The sequence below is a fragment of the Musca domestica genome, unplaced genomic scaffold (genome assembly GCF_030504385.1).
Source record: "Musca domestica strain aabys unplaced genomic scaffold, Musca_domestica.polishedcontigs.V.1.1 57, whole genome shotgun sequence".
Taxonomy (NCBI): Eukaryota; Metazoa; Arthropoda; class Insecta; order Diptera; family Muscidae; genus Musca; species Musca domestica.
In genome coordinates, this window is record NW_026712358.1 from 4,105,416 (window position 1) to 4,124,250 (window position 18,835).

The following is an 18,835-nucleotide window of genomic DNA, read 5'->3' on the forward strand; positions in this document are numbered from 1 at the left end:
AACGAAAAACTTATTTGTACACTTGAACGTAATACGCACTTTGAAACCAATCACAGTAATTGCAACTTTCATTTCACTTACTATCAGTAGGGTATCAATTTTTTGCAATTACCGATTTGCATGTGTCTTTAATTGTTGACAAATTACAATATTGTTGTAGACCCACTTTAAGTGGGTTGTAGACCCACTTTATACCAATTATTTTTATTTGGTGTGCAACATTTCTAAATACGAAAAAAACAAAATTTTTCGAACGCGATTTTTTTTTAAAAAATTTCAAAATTTTGTCGTCGATTTTGAGCATGTAGTTTTCGATTAAAACTAATCATACGTAGTCATTTGAAGGAAGTCGAACACATTTATCTAATTTTATGCGAAATCATAAATTTAGATAAATACCATATTCATATCAGATTTCTGGTTAAGAGAAATATTAAGATATACCAAGTTGTAATGAATCACTGACTTTTTTCGCAAGTTATGATAGATAAAAGTTTTGAAAAATGTGGCCCTTTGTGGGTGAAGGGGTTTGCAGATATATATCATCTTCTTCAGATCCTGTGATAGCAAACATATTTGGATATCTGAAATTTGAAGAGGCTTTCTTTGAGCGCTTTGTTTTTCAAATTCTTGAACCCAACAAAGTCAAACGACATAATTTTTACATTTGTTTTAAATTTTATTGAATGAAAACAAAAAATATTTGACATAGCACCAAATTTTAAAATAAGTTTAGATTTGTTCGAATTGGTCACCTCTGGCACGAATTATGGCTTTCAAACGGCCAATAAAACCGACACACGCTGCCCGAATGTTGCTCTGCGGTATTTTGGCCCATTCGCGGCGCAGCGCTTGCTTGACGTGATCGACACTTTGGTATTTTTTAGTGCCAACCTTGTAAACATTCATAGGTGGTGAGTGCGATAGTGCTGAGTCCTGTTGGAATGTCCAAAGTCTGCGGCCAAAATTTTTGCATGCCCAAGGCTTTAATACACCCACCAGAATATTTTCGCGATAATATTCGCCATTTATTCTAATGCTTCGGTCGATTAATAAGAGCGGAGGGCAACCAACGACTGTTATGGCGGCCCGGGTTTCAATCAAGTCGCTTCTTTACTTTTCGAACTATTTCTGCATATGTTGCTGGAGGTGGTACAAGAAGGAATGGTCCGATATCTACCATCTTTATAACAGATCAAGCCAAGTCTGAATGGAATCGGATGTTAATTTCGTATTTCACGAGCTTCATGAATATTCAAAATTTTTTAACCTTGGTATAAATTTTAACGATTTTAAACAATAACAAATTCAAAATAGATATACGTCGTTAATTTTAGAACTATTCTTTTTGTTTATATTATTTCAATCGGTTTTTGGTATTTTCGTGGGAATCGTTTTTTAAAACATATTAAGCCATAGTATTGTCACGATTTAAACCACATTTTCGGAATTGTTTCAAATTTGTTTTTTTTTTTTTTTTTTTTTTTGTTCGTAATGGGTACCACTTCCTATGACAGAAAATTACCTATGAAGGTCCACATCTTCGTATATACCTCTTATAACTTTACTATTCTATATTCGGGATTTTGATAATTTACTAAACATTTTTCAGCGGAATTTCTGCTGATTTCTCTTTTGTGACGAGCTTAATGATCTGAAATTTGCAGTGAGACTTTATCACGCACTCATCATTATGCGACGCATTTCGCTGTTTTGATACGTTTTCAGCGTTACACCTTTTGGGTTCTGTGTACCTGATCCAGTTAGATTAAATGGAAAAAGCCATGCCATCATCTCAGTTCTACTTTTGTACGTGCCGTTGTAATAACAATCACCCGGCTTGTTATCTTGAAAGGAAAATAATTTCTCCCGCTTACTTTGTTGTTTGCAATTGTAAAATTATTAGTTATCTGTGAAAATACAACAATAAAAAATAGCTTTCACGTAACAGATTGCCTGCACATGCAACTATTCCCCTCAAGTTAATTCAAATTTACAAATTGAATGCACTTGAAAAAGTTTTACAGTTGTGCACAGTTTTTTTTTTGTTTTTCGTTGCAAAATATTTAATCGTAGCTAAATGCCGTTATGGCGTGCATTTTAGTCGTAATTAACATTATTTCATGATTTTCCTGAATTGTCTCCCAAAATGGATTTCGATTCGAAAAAGCAAATATTTGAGGAATGGATAGCATGTGAGCTTTCAATCTATGAAGAGTGATCAATGATCAATCAAGCAGTTATGAGTTAATAAAAACCTAAACTTATATAGGTGTATGTATTTATATAGAGAATAAAAAAACGTCCGGTCCGGGTAGTTACAACTTTCGTATAAAAATATCGATGTTTTAGGGATAATAAGATGATAGGTTATAAGGAATTCGGATATGAAAAAACCCATGAGTAACTAAAAGACCATTTTGAAAACATAGATACCAATATTATCATAATTTTATCTTTATTTATAATTTTATTATAATTTTATTTTTTATTTATTTTATAATAAGTGTGTATGTATTTTCCATTAAATTATTTATTGGTTTCTAGGCGACAAAGTTAAGAGGCAATATTTGCTGTAAATTAACAACTCAAAGAAAACTTCTTACGAGTACATTTATATTGGTCACATTCGCCAGATAGTAAATTGTATCAATAAAAACTTGTATGTGTGTAAGCACTAATCAATTGTTTGTCACTTCATAACTAAGTAGCAACACGTTTTACTCACATGCAATACTTTATCAGACTAAACAAGAAATCAAAAAAAAAAAAAAAAAAAACAAATGCCCACCATGACTTAGCAAAAAAGTGCAAAAAACATCCGAATACAAACAAACAAAATGACTACAACAAATTCAGTTATAAAACTAAATTTCAAATCGTTTCAGTTTTAATGAAATACAACTGTTTTTGAGCACACGCTTACCATAACCATCGCCGCTGCCGTTCGATAATCAAGCAATTCCAGATGTTGGCTACAGCTCTAATATGGATTGCGGCTTTACTAGCTGTTATTGGTCCCCTGCCATTAACCGTTGATGGAAGAAGACATAACTTAAAGATTTTAGGTCTGTTTCCCCATCCTGGCATCAGTCACTTTCACTTCTTTCATCCGATATTAAGAGGTCTGGCGGAAAGGGGACACGATGTCACAGTTGTAAGTCATTTCCCCGACAAAAGTCCACCAGTGGGTTATACCGACATACCATTGACAGGAAAAGAAACATTAGCAAACAGTGTGGATCTGAAGGTAAGTTTCTTGTATTAGTGTGTGTATTGTGGTAGACTTTTGTGATGTTGTACCTATCAAACCATAACCTAAGACAAAGCAATACAAACATATTAAAAAACAAGCAGAGGATATAGTCGTGCGGGGCCGACCACAATATGGTAGAAGTCCCCTTATGTCCAAATCCAAATATAGAGCTCTGCGTAGATATTATCCTTAGCTTTTTGGCCAGGACCATTTGTCCAATATATACGCACTACGTCGTGCTGTAAGTTATTGTGATCCATTTTACAGCTAAATATAATCCAATGCTCATCCAAAATGCTAGACTTCTTCCCTGTCCTTAACTCTATTCTCATGCAAAATTCGGTGTCGATAGGATTCAATTGTGTGATCAGGAATTTTTTTCTGCCCGTGGTTCATTTGAACACCTAAATATTTTGCGATTATCTTCAAATATCTGTATCTCCAAATTTAGACTCATCTATATGATTTACTTGACTACGATATTTGGCTATATTCGTCAACAAAATCAGCATAAAAAAAGGCATTTTTGTATTTTGGATTTCGTCTGTTATTTCCACCGTTTCGGTAGAATGGAAATGTTGGTATTTTTCACACAAAAGTAGTGGTCCATTCTACTCGCTGTCCTAAACTCGAACTTCATGCGAGATTTCGTGTCTTTTACTTTCTATTTGTGACATTAATAACGGCTGCAAAATCAGGAACATTTTTAGTTGTGGGTCTATTTCAACCCCTAAATATATTGCGGCCACCTTTAAAAACAATAGAACTAGCCCTTCTGAGCCAAACCCTATCCTTATGAACATTTTCGTGGGGATCGGACGATAATTGCAATCTGTATATAATAACCCCAACCTGTGCCTGAGGTAAAAAATGTTACAAAATGTGTACTTCAATATTATAAGTCAAATTAAAAAAATCGAATGCGATAAAAAACATGAAAAACTTATCACAAAACCTGTATTAACTTCATTATTGGCATTCTGAATTGATAAAATTTGAAAAAATCGGTCCAGCCATTCTTTAGATATATTCATTCTAACTAACATCCCCTTCCTTTGTATATGCACATTGTATATATTTCGCTATATACATATATCCGATATATTTACTATCGACATCTACGTAACGCTCAGAATTTACCTTTTGGTCTATTTGTGGTTTCGCCTGGATTAAAAATATACGCGTTTTAATGATAAAATTGATTTTTATTTAACACACATGTTTTGGTCTATTTTACCCACTAAATATTATTCGATGACCATCATAATTGGAAGGCTTCTGCCCAGCCCTATGCTCCAGCCCCATGCTAACTTTCTGGTCGATTGGTCTATATTTGCGACCTGTAGAGCAACTGCACTTTTTCTGTTTTTGGTCCATTTTAGCCCCTAAATATTTTGCGATCATCTCGATAAGCAATATTCTGACCATAACCCCACCTCCATGCAAAATTTCGTGAGGGTCGGGCCATAATTGCTACCTGTAGCGTGATTACAAGTTAACATGGACAGACGGACGGACGGCAGGCATAGCTAGATCGACTCAGCTCGGCGAGACAGGAAAATGCATATATAGTTTCCAATGTCGGTGATCAATATTTGAATGTGTTACATAATTGTTGACCCAATTAAACTTACAATATAGGATATAAATACTTATTTGTTTATTTCTCTTAATTTCATAGTTGACATAAAAATTGTCTAATACCTACAGTTCATTAAAAACCGTCGTAAATTTATGAATTGCGATTCATTTTATATAACCTACTTCCAACTGCTTTTTAAATCTATTTTGATAGCGATTTCATGTTGGACAATTTTCAATTTTGTTCATATAAAATACAGAAAACGTTCGTTATTCTGAGATCAGCACCTTTTAACATTTTATACAATGACAAACGTTCCTTTTTATTCTGTCACCATTTATTTTATACCCCAATGAACTTTGCAATTCTACAAGCCATACTTTTTTTAAAACATCAGAAATTTACATTTAGAACTAGACATGTGATCCGTTAGACATCTGCCCAGAATTTAAAATCTTTTCATTTAACACCTATCACGTTTTCAGTTACAAATGCGTGTTTAATGGGTAAAGGAACCTGTGAACATAGTCACATTTTTTAGCCATTGCGTTTATATCTCTGACAAAATGCAGTTACAGAAAATTTTCTACAACAATGAACATTTTAATGCAAATTCACGTTCTGCTCTATTCTGGAATTTTTAATCATCAACGTGGAAAATCAATAAATAATGTTTCTGGCTCATCACCTCTTTCTTATCACCTTATAAATACGTTACAACTTTATCAATGACTTGCAAATATTTTTTATTTTCTTTTCTCTTATAGGTTTTTGAAAATCGCCGTTTCTACAATCACTTCTTGGAGTTCTTCTTACTTTACGAATGGGGTAAGGAGGCATGCAATCACACCCTTCGATCAGAAGCCCTCTACAAAGTTATGCGCCAAAAGGTACGCTACGATGTTATATTGCTGGAACAGTTCAACTCGGATTGCATGATGGGTGTGGCTCATATGTTGCAAGCACCCGTTATTGGTCTCAGCAGCTGCGCTATGATGCCGTGGCACTATGAACGCATGGGCATGCCCATCATACCTTCTTATATACCGGCATTGTTTTTGGGACAGTCCGAAGATATGTCTCTGGGTGGTCGCATTGCAAATTGGATTAGCTTTCACGCTTTGAATTTAATGTACAATGTTTTTTCCATACCGGCAGCTGATGCCTTGGTCCAATATAAGTTTGGCCATGACGTGCCATCAGTCGGTGAATTGGTGAAAGAGACAACCTTGATGTTTGTGAATCAACATTTTTCCTTAAGTGGAGCAAAACCGTTGCCACCCTCGGTAATCGAATTGGGAGGGGTACACATACAGAAAGCTAAACCGCTCGACGTTGATCTACAAAAGTTTTTGGATAACGCTGATAATGGTGTGGTGTTCATAAGCTGGGGCTCTATGATCAAAGCTGAGACTTTACCCGTTGCCAAGCGGGATGCCATAGTAAGAGCGGTCAAACGTTTAAAACAACGTGTCATTTGGAAGTGGGAAAACGAAACTTTGGCCAATAAACCAGATAATATGTACATAAGTAAATGGCTACCGCAGAGGGATATTCTCTGCCATCCGAATGTGAAGGTGTTTATGACACATGCAGGTCTCATGGGCAGCTCAGAGGCAGCATACTGTGGTGTTCCTGTAGTGGCAACACCAATGTACGGTGATCAGTTCCTAAATGCAGCAGCAATGAAACAACGCGGCATGGGTGTCGTTCTTAACTATGAAGATATCGATGAAAACACAGTTTTGAAGGCCATTAAAAAAGTCCTGGAAAAACAGTAAGACTTCAAGAAAGTTTTATTCTATACTCAGACTGCAATTAATATTTTTTTGTATGTTTCAGATATTATGACAATGCCAAAATGATCTCGTATGCCTACAAACATCGGCCAAACACAGCCTTGGATACAGCTATTTGGTGGGTGGAATATGTGGCCAATACTGAAGGAGCTCCTTTATTGAAATCCAGCTCCACATACATGTCCCGTTTTGTCTACTACTCTCTGGACGTTTATACCGTTTTGGGATTGGTTGTTCTTACTTCAGTCGTTACATGGGGACTACTGATGCGCAAATTAAAAACTGCCACACGTAATAGAGGGACAACTAAAGTTAAATCGAATTAAATTCTAAAACTGACTTCATATACAAACTAATGTTAGGATTTTTGTGATAACTCCCACTCACATTTAGCAGAAGTGACGATTTTTATACCAAATTGGACTATTTAAAAGTTTTGTAATATCTGACCCATACTAATCAAATGCAATATGTATCATTTTTACTAAAATCGTAATTATTACAAAGAAAAATTTATTTTGCAGAAAGCACCACGTAATGCCTTTTACGAAATTTGTTATTATAGTTAATAGATTTTTTTAGTTTATATATTGTTGATAATTATTAGTTAATAAACCGTTTAGTTTGTTAGAAAATTTTGAAGTTGTTATTACTTGCACTCATTAGAGAGGGTCATAGTTCTCTGTGACTGAAAAAACATAAACGATTTGCCATAGACTAATGATTATCTAGAAAACGGAATGTTGGTATGCAAGAGCGTATTGTACGCCACCTGCATAAAAAAAACAAAACTAACTTTCCGTTGTCTATATTTTCATTTGTATATGATATGGCTTTGTAAGCAAAACTAAAAACCGCTATTGTGATTGAAAACCACCCATACTGTCATAATTTTTGTTTACGTTTTCACATGCTTAATTCTTCAATCTATTTTTGTATTTCATTTGTTATAGAACATGAAACAGAGGCTAGTCTTAATGGGTGACCCATTGCATAGGGCATCGGTGTCAAACATGCACCTTATTTAATACACCTTAAATGTCAACATTTTTAAATTCAAGTCACAATAGTGAATTTTGACATTTACTCAAGTAAACAGTCAACAGCGCCATTTGCGTGTTGAAAAGTAACGCCGATAAACACTAAACAAATCGTGAAAATATAAATTGGGGACATCGTCTCTCAAAGAGCAAAATAATTCCACACTTGACAAAGGCACTGCGGCTGGAGTAGTACCATTCCTGGACACATTCTACATTAAAAAAGTTCATTCCCAAAAAAAAAAGAAATATGGCTAAAACCCGTGTTTATGTTGTTGGTGTTGGTATGACCAAGGTAAGTTAGTAAATTTCGAAAATGTTGCAAATCTTCGGTGCATAAAACGAAAAACAAAGATACTGATAATGAAGTACATTAGCTCCATTGAACTTTGATCTGTACTTAATATTTACAAAAATTGTTCGTGTGGAATTGTTTTGATAATTATTTTAATATAAATTCCCCTATGACCAGAGGTCGCACCCATTAACATCTGTGGACCTCTCCTGCGGCTTATGTGTGATTAGCCAATGTGTATATAAAGATAAGAAAAGACATCCAAAAATAGTTGCCTATACCTACTAGTAATCTCCATTTCCAGATTAACTTTATCTTAAGTATCGATGTTACTTGTGATTTGGAAAGTTCAATGTTCAACATATAAATTTATTTGTGAACTTTATAACATCTGTTTATATTCGTTTTTCCATTTATTTTCTTGCTATATACATATTTTCTATGAAGTTGTAATCCAAAATTGTTGTAATAATTGGAAATACATTTATATTGATTGCTTTACTATTTTTAGTTTGAAAAACCTGGTCGCCGTGCTGATGTTGATTATCCCGATTTTGCTAAGGAAGCTATTACCAAAGCCTTAGCTGATGCCAAAATTTCCTACAATGAAGTGCAACAAGCTACAGTTGGTTATGTATATGGTGATTCTACATCGGGACAACGTGCCTTGTATGAAGTTGGCATGACTGGAATCCCCGTCTTCAATGTTAACAACAATTGTTCGACTGGATCCAGTGCCTTGTATTTGGCTAAACAAATTATTGAATCAGGAAATGCTGATTGCGTGTTGGCTTTCGGTTTTGAGAAAATGGAACGTGGTTCGTTGTCTGCTAAGGTAAGACTTAAAGCATAAGAAACAAGCGAAAGTTTGGGGTTTTTTACATTTTCAAAGTTAAAAATGTATTAAAATGTTATTTATTTCATTTATTTAGTAACAAAATCCTTCACGGCCTAGATAAATATATTACAGCTAATAATATGAAATCAACATTAAACATATATCATTTGTACCCCAGAATATATCAATCTATTTAAGCAAAACCAAAAAAAATGTAATATGGGGTTTCAGTCAAATACATTTTTCGGAGTTCCTTGTTCATATTATGGAGAAAGCATCTGTTAAAACTGTAACATGTTTAAAACATTTCTGTCAGCAAGGTTTTTAAATTATTTCAATTGCGTCTAAATCTAGTATCCAATTATTTTTCTTACCAAATGTCCAAAATTGTATTCAGTGTACATCATGTATTCCTTGTTAGGCATCTACTACTAATAATTTATACATTTCAGTACTTTGATCGTGCCAATCCCATGGAACGACACATTAGTGAAATGTCCGAATTAGCTGAAATTGGACCTGGACCAATGGCTGCTCAAATTTTCGGCAACGCTGGCAAGGAACATATGAAAAAATATGGCACCAAACCCGAACATTTCGGTAAAATTGCCTGGAAGAACCACAAGCACTCCGTCAACAACCCGTAAGTATATTTATTTTTCTTTTATGGCAATACAAATTCCACATCAGTTCATTATAAAGGTCTTTCTACACATTCATATCATTGTTAGCTTATCTTATCGCAAACATTCCCTGACTACACAAATTCCAATTTAATAAAACCTAGTAGAATAAATTATGCATTTCTAATGTATTCTTTCTAATCCTTTCTAGCTATTCCCAATTCCGTGATGAATACTCTTTGGAGCAAATTATGCAATCACCTGTTGTGGTCGAGGGTATTCTTACCAAATTGCAATGCTGCCCTACTTCAGATGGTGCTGGTGCTGCAATTTTGGTTTCCGAAGCCTATGTTCATCGTTTTGGTTTAGAAAACCAAGCCGTTGAAATCGTTGGCATGGAAATGGCCTCAGATCCTGAATCAACTTTCAAAGATAAATCTCTCATGAAAATTGCCGGTTATGACATGACAAAAATGGCTGCTCAACGTTTGTTCGCCAAATCTGGCTACAAGCCCACTGATGTTCAGGTTGTTGAATTGCATGATTGCTTCTCAGCCAATGAATTGATTACCTATGAAGCTTTGGGTCTTTGCCCCGAAGGTGGTGCAGGCGAACTCATTGATCGTGGTGATAATACCTATGGTGGCAAATACGTTGTCAATCCCAGTGGTGGTCTTATCTCAAAGGGCCATCCTTTGGGTGCAACCGGTTTGGCCCAGTGTGCCGAATTGTGCTGGCAATTGCGTGGTTTGGCTGAAAAACGTCAAGTCAAGGATGTCAAATTGGCCTTGCAACACAATTTGGGTCTGGGTGGTGCTGTAGTTGTTACTCTCTATCGTTTGGGTTTCCCCAAATCAGCTGGTGTCGTTAATAATTTGACTTCTGCTGCAACCCATCCCACTGGAGAAGGATTCAAGGTTACACCACTCTTGAAGTTGTTGGATGAAGAAATGCAAAAAGACGAAGAAAATCTTATCGAAAAGGCACGTGCAATTTATGGATTTAAGGTCACTAATGGCCCAGGTGGCAAAACCGGATTCTGGGTTATTAATGCCAAGGAAGGCAAAGGCAAAATCACCTATAATGGCAAGGAAAAATGTGACGTTACATTCATAGTTTCCGACGAGGATGTCACCGAATTGATGACTGGTAATTTGCCACCCCAAAAGGCTTTCTTCCAGGGCAAAATTAAAATCCAAGGAAACATGGGCGTAGCCATGAAACTGATGAACATTCAAAGCGCCGCTCAAAGCCGTTTCGAAACCTTGCGTGCAAAATTGTAAATATTGAGTAAATGTTATTTGTATGAAGTCCATGTATGGAAATAAAAATGAAAGAGAACGAGGTGATTGTATGTATTTAGTAATAAGATATATTGTGAATATTCCATTTTATTTTTGTTAAATAAACTTTTTTATAATGTAGAAAACAATTTGTGACTCTTTTTTAAATAACTAAACTGCATGCTACGTAATAAACAGCTATGCACCACCTGTTAAAATTATTTCAGTGACAGCTCATTATATTGTTTACAAGCGTACAAAAGCATTTTGGTGAGAATTTTCCAGAAAAAAATTTTCGTGATGGAATTTAAGCGTGATAGTGTGTTTTCTTTACAAGTGGCTATTGTTAGAGCAATCCAGCATTTAAATGTGAATAAATCTTTTGTGTCTCGTATCACCGTGATACTGGTAGCGTAGCCCGAGTGGACGGAAGAAAACAGCAGCATCATCAGGAATGGTTCCAAAATTAAGGAAGCGACTTGATCAAACCCGCGTCGCAGTGAAAATAGTCTAAAAAGTGCTAAAGAGTTGCTTCGCTTGACCGAAAGTGGTGAACTAATTTAATTAATCGACCCTGGCATCAGAATAAATGCCGAATATTATCGCGAAAATTTTCTGGAGGGTGTATTAAAGCCTTGGACATGCAAACATTTTGGCCGCAGACCTTGGACATTCCAACGGAACTCAGCACCATCGCACTCAGCACGCGCCACCCAAGAATGGTTACAAAATGCGGTTCCTCGCTTTATTTCCAACGCACAATGGCCACCAAAATCGCCGAATACCAGTCTGTTGGACTATTGAATATTTTGGAAAGCAAAGCTGGCACTAAAAAATACCAAAGTGTCGATCACCTCAAGCAAGCGCTTAGCCGGGAATGGGCCAAAATACCGCTGAGCAACATTCGGGCAGCGTGTGACGGTTTCATTGGCCGTTTGAAGACCATAACTCGTGCCAAGGTTGACCGATTTGATGCTATTTTTTTGCTTTCATTCAATAAAATTAAAAAAAAATGTAAAAATTATGGCGTTTGACTTTGTTGCAGTTTTTTTTTATCTCACCCCATACATTGTGGTTGAATTTAAATTCTGGTTAATGGTCAGGAATTCCGTTGGTTAAATCAAACAGCCAAAATTACAACTACAGTATGATTATTTATTTATTTATGGTCTTAAGACTACTTCTTAAATATGTTTGTGTATTATACGCTATGCCGTTTAATTCTCACTTATATCTCTTCTTGTTTTGACAGTGAGATAATATATATATATATATTTATGTTATATATCGTGTGCTTCAAATTGATGTTATTGTTTTTTATCTGTTTCTCTGCGATATATATATGTATTCACTTACATACATATTTGTTCTGCTATCCATTCATTGTCTTATTGGTAAATAATAAAAGTTTGATTTGATTTTTGTTTTGCTGGCTGATTTGTTTGTATGTTTGAAAAGTGCAAAATATATCTGAGTGTGTTTAAAAAAATCCAACACAGTGAGCGATGGATGGATGCATGCACCCACACATCGACAACAAGCGATTTTGCTAACTGATATCTGAACCATACAAATATATAACGTATTTATATTGTTTATAACTTATGGACCTATTATGTATAATTATATAAGTGTACATTGTTATACAAAATTTTAACACATATTAAAAGAAATGTGCCATGTTGTTGATGTTATGGGTGTGTATGCGTATAGCTTTGAACAATAACTGTGATAAGATGACTTCAAAGTATATTGGATTACAAGATCTAATGTTTGAGTAATTAGAAATCGATAAAAGGAAACGAGTTTAATAAATAAAAGTGTTTAGTTAATATGTTGCTTATCCAACGTATATACCATAAAATAAATATGAACAAATTTTAATAGTTGGACAGGAAATGAAAAGAATGATTAGGATCATGTTAGTGAAGCATAAACTTGAGATAAAATACAATATGTCTAAAATATATATTTATGTACATACATAATTCTATAAACAGTAAAAACTACAAAATGTTTTATAGGATCTGAGGAAAACAAAGGAATATGGAACAGTTCTAGTTCAGACAATGCGAACACAATATAATATTATATTGAATTCGAAATGAATTACCCTTCCAAAAGTATTTGGAAAGTTATGGCTAAACTAAAGATTCTTTTTCCACCAAAAGTTGGCGAATAAAACCAATCTTAATCTTGTCTCAATTATACATAACTTTTCAATTGAGATGATGATGATGATGTATGCCCATTGAAGTTCAAAATGTAGTCCTAACAAAATTTACAATTAACTCAAAAAATATTTCGTTCCCTTTGGCCGGATCGATGGCAACTCAATGCAAGGAAGATGTATAACTTATGGACGAAGATGATGAAGTACTGCTGCTACTTGATGAATTGGTGCCACTAGTTGAACTGCTTGTTGTTCGACTATCCATGCACGCCAATATGGAACTTATGAGATCCGCCGAAGATTATTGTGCTTATTGGAGGAAACTTTGAAGCACTTTTCTGAGATTTCGAAGGGGTTCCTGATGAAGAGCTACTTGATGAAGAGACTTTTGATATCTTGATGGCTTTTGCATCTGTGCTGTGTGTAGGGGGTGGAGGTGGCGGAGGCTGTGGAGTGTGTGTGGGAGGCGGTGGTGGTAGTGGTGGCAAGGGAGGTAAGGGTGGTAACGGTGGATAGGTTTGATTGGAACACGCCACTGTTGTCATTGGCGTTGTGGTGGTTTCAATTTCTTCTGATATGATCACTTCCTCCTCATGGTCTACTACCAACTGAGGTTGTGATAGTATGATATCGTCAACTATGCTCTCTGCTGTATGGGGAGGTACAAGGGCTTCTTCAACGCTTATTATATTGTTTGGAGGAGCAGGTGTGGTGATGGAGGGGAAGTTATGGTAGTAACTTGAATTGTGGTGGAGGTAGATGTAGAAACAATATTCGGCAATTGGGAAGATGGTGCTGCGCTATTTGCAGGTTGAGGTTGTTGAAAGCTGCTTAGATGGGTTGATGATGCTGATGTGGAAACTTGTGGAGGAGGAGGTTCATCGGAAACTATTTGTACTTGTATTTTTATTTCTGGTTCTTTTTGATTTAGGCTATTCACATAAGCCTCTCGGTGTGTGAACGGCGTGGGAGGTACTAGAGGCATAGGTAATGCAGGCACTATTGGTTCTGGAAGTTTAACCTTATTACTGGGTAGATTACTGGAATTTGCCATAGGCACCACAGTGGTGGTGGACAGATTTTTGTTGAGGTTGTTTCACTACTTGTTGCCACATCGGCGGAAGTTTTGTGCTTCTTGGGAGTCAGCGAAGAAGTTTTAGTCGATTTTGCAGTACTACCTTCATCTTTATGTTTACGTTTCTCCTTCTTCTCCTTCGCATGTTCACCATCATTTGTCTTTGATTTTTCGGCTTCTCTGTCTTGTTTGGTGATGGTGCTATTGTTCCAACTACTTTGTTTATCATATTATGTTCAATTACCATTTTCCGCATATCAATTTTGGGTTCCTCTTTCGTTGACTGTTTCTTTTTTGTTGGAGTTTCTGGATCATCTTTTACAGCGGTGGTAGAGTCATCGGTTCCACTCTCACTGGACAGGCGACTACGACTTTCCATGTCAATAAGCTTCTCGTTTCTGATTTTTTAGCTTTACCCTCATGATTACGTTTGCAGGGGGTCTTTTTCGTGTGACTGTCATCATGAGAATGGGATTTGGTAGAATTGTCTGCTTCTCTTTGTATTGTGGAGGTTCTGCCAATACTGGGTTGTTCTTTTCATTGATGACCTCTTGACCCGGATAATACTGACGTAACCTCAGTGCCATGCTATAGAAATAAGAAAAAATATGCTATAGCTAAAAATAGTTTGCTTAGATTTCAATCTATTTACCAACACTGGTTACAGCCGTCACAGTTCGAAACTGGTGAATAATATTGCGTGGCAAAAAATATATATCATTGTCACACAATTTAATGCGAGCATAGCGTATGCCATCACGACGTAGCTGGTTTAGTTTGGCGTCTTCAATCCACTGTACGCATTGTGAAATTGGAGGCTCGTGCAAATCTAATTGCAATGTTCCCACAAGTTGGTTAAAATCTTGAGCTGCAAATGCCACCACATCTTTGGTAATGCGATTCTGGGTATAAGATTCGCCTCCATGGACGGCTTTGAGTATACCTAAATGGTAATATAACATAATAATCAGATGCAGTTGTTGCTGAAGATCCGAAAATAAGTCAACGGCGTGACAGATAATACGCATCCAACTTACCAACAGCTGCAGTTGTAATGCGTTCATGCCCATGGCCCACATGATCTGCATGAGCTTTAGTGCGATCTTCTATCATTGTTTCACGAGCCTCCGATAGACGTGGTAAGTATTGCAAATTTCGTAATTCATTAATTCGTGTCCTGAAAGGCAAACTTTATTGACACGAAATTTCATAAATCTCATTAAGTTACCTCTGACGCTTTAATGGTGTTTTGCTATTCAGCTCAGCTGTAGGCACCAATTGTTCGCCGGAACGTATCCATAGAATTGGACCATCGTTCGACAGTCGAGGATCAGTTTGTAATATTGAATATGGTCCCCAAGGCATGGTCTGAAAATAAGTTAGTTCAGAGAGATATATTAAATATTATATTATTATTGCTTTAATTGTTACCTTTTTAGGAAGGGGTTTTCTTCTATTCTCCCAATAAATCGGGAAAATATCCACCGACTTCTTCATGTACTTGCCTACCAAGCTAATTTGATGCAGAGGCCCATACCGAAACGTCCCCTGAGAATAATTACGAACAACCTGTAAAGATGTAAAAATATTTCATTAGTTATCTGTGTTGAAACAATTCAATCTTTGTATGGTTTCTATTGTTAGAGTGGGTGCAAACTAACCTGTTCATAGTACTGTGCCATTGTGCAGGTTTCTATGTCTGAATTTCTACCCAAGACACCTGCCTTAACAGTGAGTGTTGAATAATTTTCTGCCATATGCTGCAATAATCAGGCAAGTATCTCGCAGCATCGTGTACAATACCCATTACATGGTGTGCATAGCCCTCTTCATCCTCTGCGAAGCAAACTTCAAAGAACTCATCCACCAGTTCATCCATTTCATGTGGAGGGAGGTCTTTAATTTCATCTTGATACAGATGCACAACGGAAGCACCACCATTCGGATAAACTTCGACTTCGAAGTATTGTCCATATTTAAGGTGTTCAAGTCCAGGCGGCACACGATTATTGTTGCGACTGGTCCGTGTAACATTTGGTTGGGGTGGTGGCGGTACATATTGTGTTCCAACACTGGTACGTCTTATTTTTGAGCGTTTGTAACACCTAGAGCATTCCCGACTACTACGTGACGAAGACGACGATGAATTGTTTGCAGAAGATGACGACGATGAGTTGTGTTTGTAGACGACGAAGAAGATGAGGACTTGTGGTTGTGATGGTGATGTGCATGAGAGCTGCTACCAGATGAGGATCTTCTTGAAGATGTAGCTGACTTCGATGAAGATGACGAAGACGAAATAGTGGAAGGTCCCGGCACTGTGCCTCCACTACCAATGGAAACAGTGGAATGATTTTGATGTTGCGCACTTTGGTTGTGAATTGAAATATGTGATGTCGAGTCTGTATAATGATGGTTTGTGCTTATATTTGAATGCTGCATCGCGTTGTTGCCACAAATGGTGTTTTGTGAGCTGGCGAGGGCATCATAAGACTTCCATTTTCAGTTGATTTTCTGTTAGTTTTGGTAACGTCTCCACTTTTATAGGAATTTTTTGGCATAAATCTCGGTCCGATGTAGTTGTCTCTGAACTTAAATGTTTGACAATTGTTTCCGATTTATTTCTATTGCACTTGTTAACTTAGAAGGAATTTCTTGCTTGATGTCCACAGCAGATTTCGTTATTTCATCGATCAAACTTTTCGTGCAGTTTATCTTCCATCTTTGTTACTGCAACGTCATTAAAATTTAGTTGTCGAGATACTTCATTTGTGTTTTACATGTACTACTTTGACTTCAGTAGATTGTTTTATTTCCCTTTGATAGATATTGGAGAGCATTTACAGCAATGGTAACAGCTGGAGTTTCCAATTGATCGCTTTGAAGACATCTTTGGCATCCTCTTTTTTAGGGCGACATTCCCCTCATTTTGATTGCTTATTTCTTCCTTTTCTTTTTCCATTTTTTCTTCTTTACTATTTGTTATGGGATAATCGCGTACATTGTTTTGGTTATCCTCTTTAATGCATCACAAGATTTGTTGTATCATGTGTATCACCAAGATTTGTTAATGGGAGGTCTTGTTCTATAGACTTGCCTTTCTCGCTCTCCGCTTCACCCATTATATTAAGCAATTAATTTGAATCCACTGCTCTGGCTACATCTGCTACTTCTGAACTTCTCCTACGACTGCTAGCTTCTGATGTAGATGCGAGGACAATAATGCAGCCTACATTTTTAAAAGTAACCAAAATTATTTGAAGTTTAATTGTTAAAAACAATCTTACTTTATCCTTGTCCAACGACGGATCCTTAACTGGCGTTGATGTACTGCCGCTCGCACCATTTTTAGTCCTTGATTTATCACTATTATGATGTACATCCCTGTGATGGTCACTTGAAGAATGAGGTTCGACTTTGATGAGCTGCTTCGTTCTGAAGAGCTTTTCGTAGATTTGTCCCTACTGTGGGAGCTATGTGATTTGTCTCGATCGCCTTTGTCTTTGGACTTTTTGTAACCGTCCCTTTCACGATCTCTGTCTCTGTCCCGTTCTCGTTCTCGATCCCGGTCTCTATCACGGTCACGATCACGATCCCGGTCTCTGTCTTTCTCTCTTTTTTCTTCTTTGTGTGATTTGTCTACAAATATTCAGTAAAAATCAAGAAAATATTCATTAGTGACTTCTATATTTGGCTTACCTTTGTCACCGCTTCGTTCCTTGGACAAGGCAATGTTATCCTCAGATGCTGTCGTTAATGATTTTGCCGACTTTGAATCTATTACTTGTCCTTTGGAAATATGTCTCCCTTCTTTGTCTCGACTACCTTCGTTGGATCTCTTTTGAGAATTTGTATCACAACTCCCATCTAATCCACGAGTATCTTCTGCTTTTACAGCGACTTTGTCTTTACCACCGGCAACATTTTGAATATTTATTTGGTATTCGTCGCTGACTCCGCTGCTTTTGTTTGTTGCTGCTTCTCCTCTTTTCCATCGCTCGTGTCAGTTGTTTTTTTTGCTCTTGCTGCTGCGACGTAGACGACGTCACCTGAGTTTCCACAATATTCGACATTGCGCGCCACTTCTTCCCTACGACGTTTTCGTCGGCACGTAGTAAATGCGTCAAACACACAACTAAACCTTTTGGGATGGCAAGCTTGTTGGTAAGTAAGTTGTTATAAGTTATGTACCAAAGCAAGCTAGCAGCGAAAAGAATAAAAAATCGATTTATTTTGACCGCCTCGGTCTCAACGCGGCATATGATATAGCGCGCAATTTATGACCGATATATTTTCTTTTTCTCTTTCACTGGAATTTTTCACCAAATCTTTGTTCCGTCCATTTGTTTTTGCTAAATTAAATATTTCCACTTTTTTCTTTGTAATACATTCTTTTCTTCTGCGTCACAATTCTTTGTTTTTCATCACGTCCACAAATGCATCGCGTTTCATTCTATATATCGAAAGTTAATTGCTGTACATTTTAATTCTTATTTTATATATATATTTTTTCAATATTTGCAATTAATTAGTGAATTATTTTACTTTTTAATTTTTGCAATTCTATTTCAACGCGTCGTCCATTTTACTAACACTAGGGATCCATAAGTCGACTTTCGGCTAAAATTCACAAAACGAAATTACCATAGAAAAGACCAAAAAGGAATTAGCATATAGAATGGTGTTCAAAACGGAATCAACATCTGAAAAAGATGCATAAAGCGGAATGGATCGCATAACGAAGGTAAAATGGAATTGAATTTAATCCTCGTACGAGTACTAAATTTATTTTTTAAAGTGGGTTCACATACCAATCTTTATCCGTTTTTATTCCGAAATTGAACACTTAAAATGGATAATCACGGTTTATC

At 36.4% G+C, this 18,835-nt stretch overlaps 2 protein-coding genes across 2 annotated transcripts in view; both read left to right on the forward strand.

Annotated features, from left to right (window-relative positions):
* Positions 1-18,835, forward strand: part of LOC101899504 (uncharacterized) — a 34,717-nt gene that overhangs the window by 985 nt on the left and 14,897 nt on the right. The window contains exons 2-8 of the mRNA XM_005192043.4: positions 2,889-3,250; positions 5,606-6,615; positions 6,681-6,960; positions 8,484-8,807; positions 9,263-9,453; positions 9,645-10,712; positions 15,946-16,039. Of these exons, the coding sequence (XP_005192100.2) occupies positions 2,969-3,250; positions 5,606-6,615; positions 6,681-6,960; positions 8,484-8,807; positions 9,263-9,453; positions 9,645-10,712; positions 15,946-16,039 (3,249 nt within the window). The 5' untranslated portion in view covers positions 2,889-2,968. The remainder of the gene's footprint in view (positions 1-2,888; positions 3,251-5,605; positions 6,616-6,680; positions 6,961-8,483; positions 8,808-9,262; positions 9,454-9,644; positions 10,713-15,945; positions 16,040-18,835) is intronic.
* Positions 7,767-10,865, forward strand: LOC101899830 (sterol carrier protein 2). Its single transcript, XM_005192045.4, has 4 exons — positions 7,767-7,972; positions 8,484-8,807; positions 9,263-9,453; positions 9,645-10,865. The coding sequence occupies exons 1-4, from the start codon at positions 7,928-7,930 to the stop codon at positions 10,714-10,716; spliced, it is 1,632 nt and encodes a 543-aa protein (XP_005192102.2). The 5' UTR covers positions 7,767-7,927; the 3' UTR covers positions 10,717-10,865.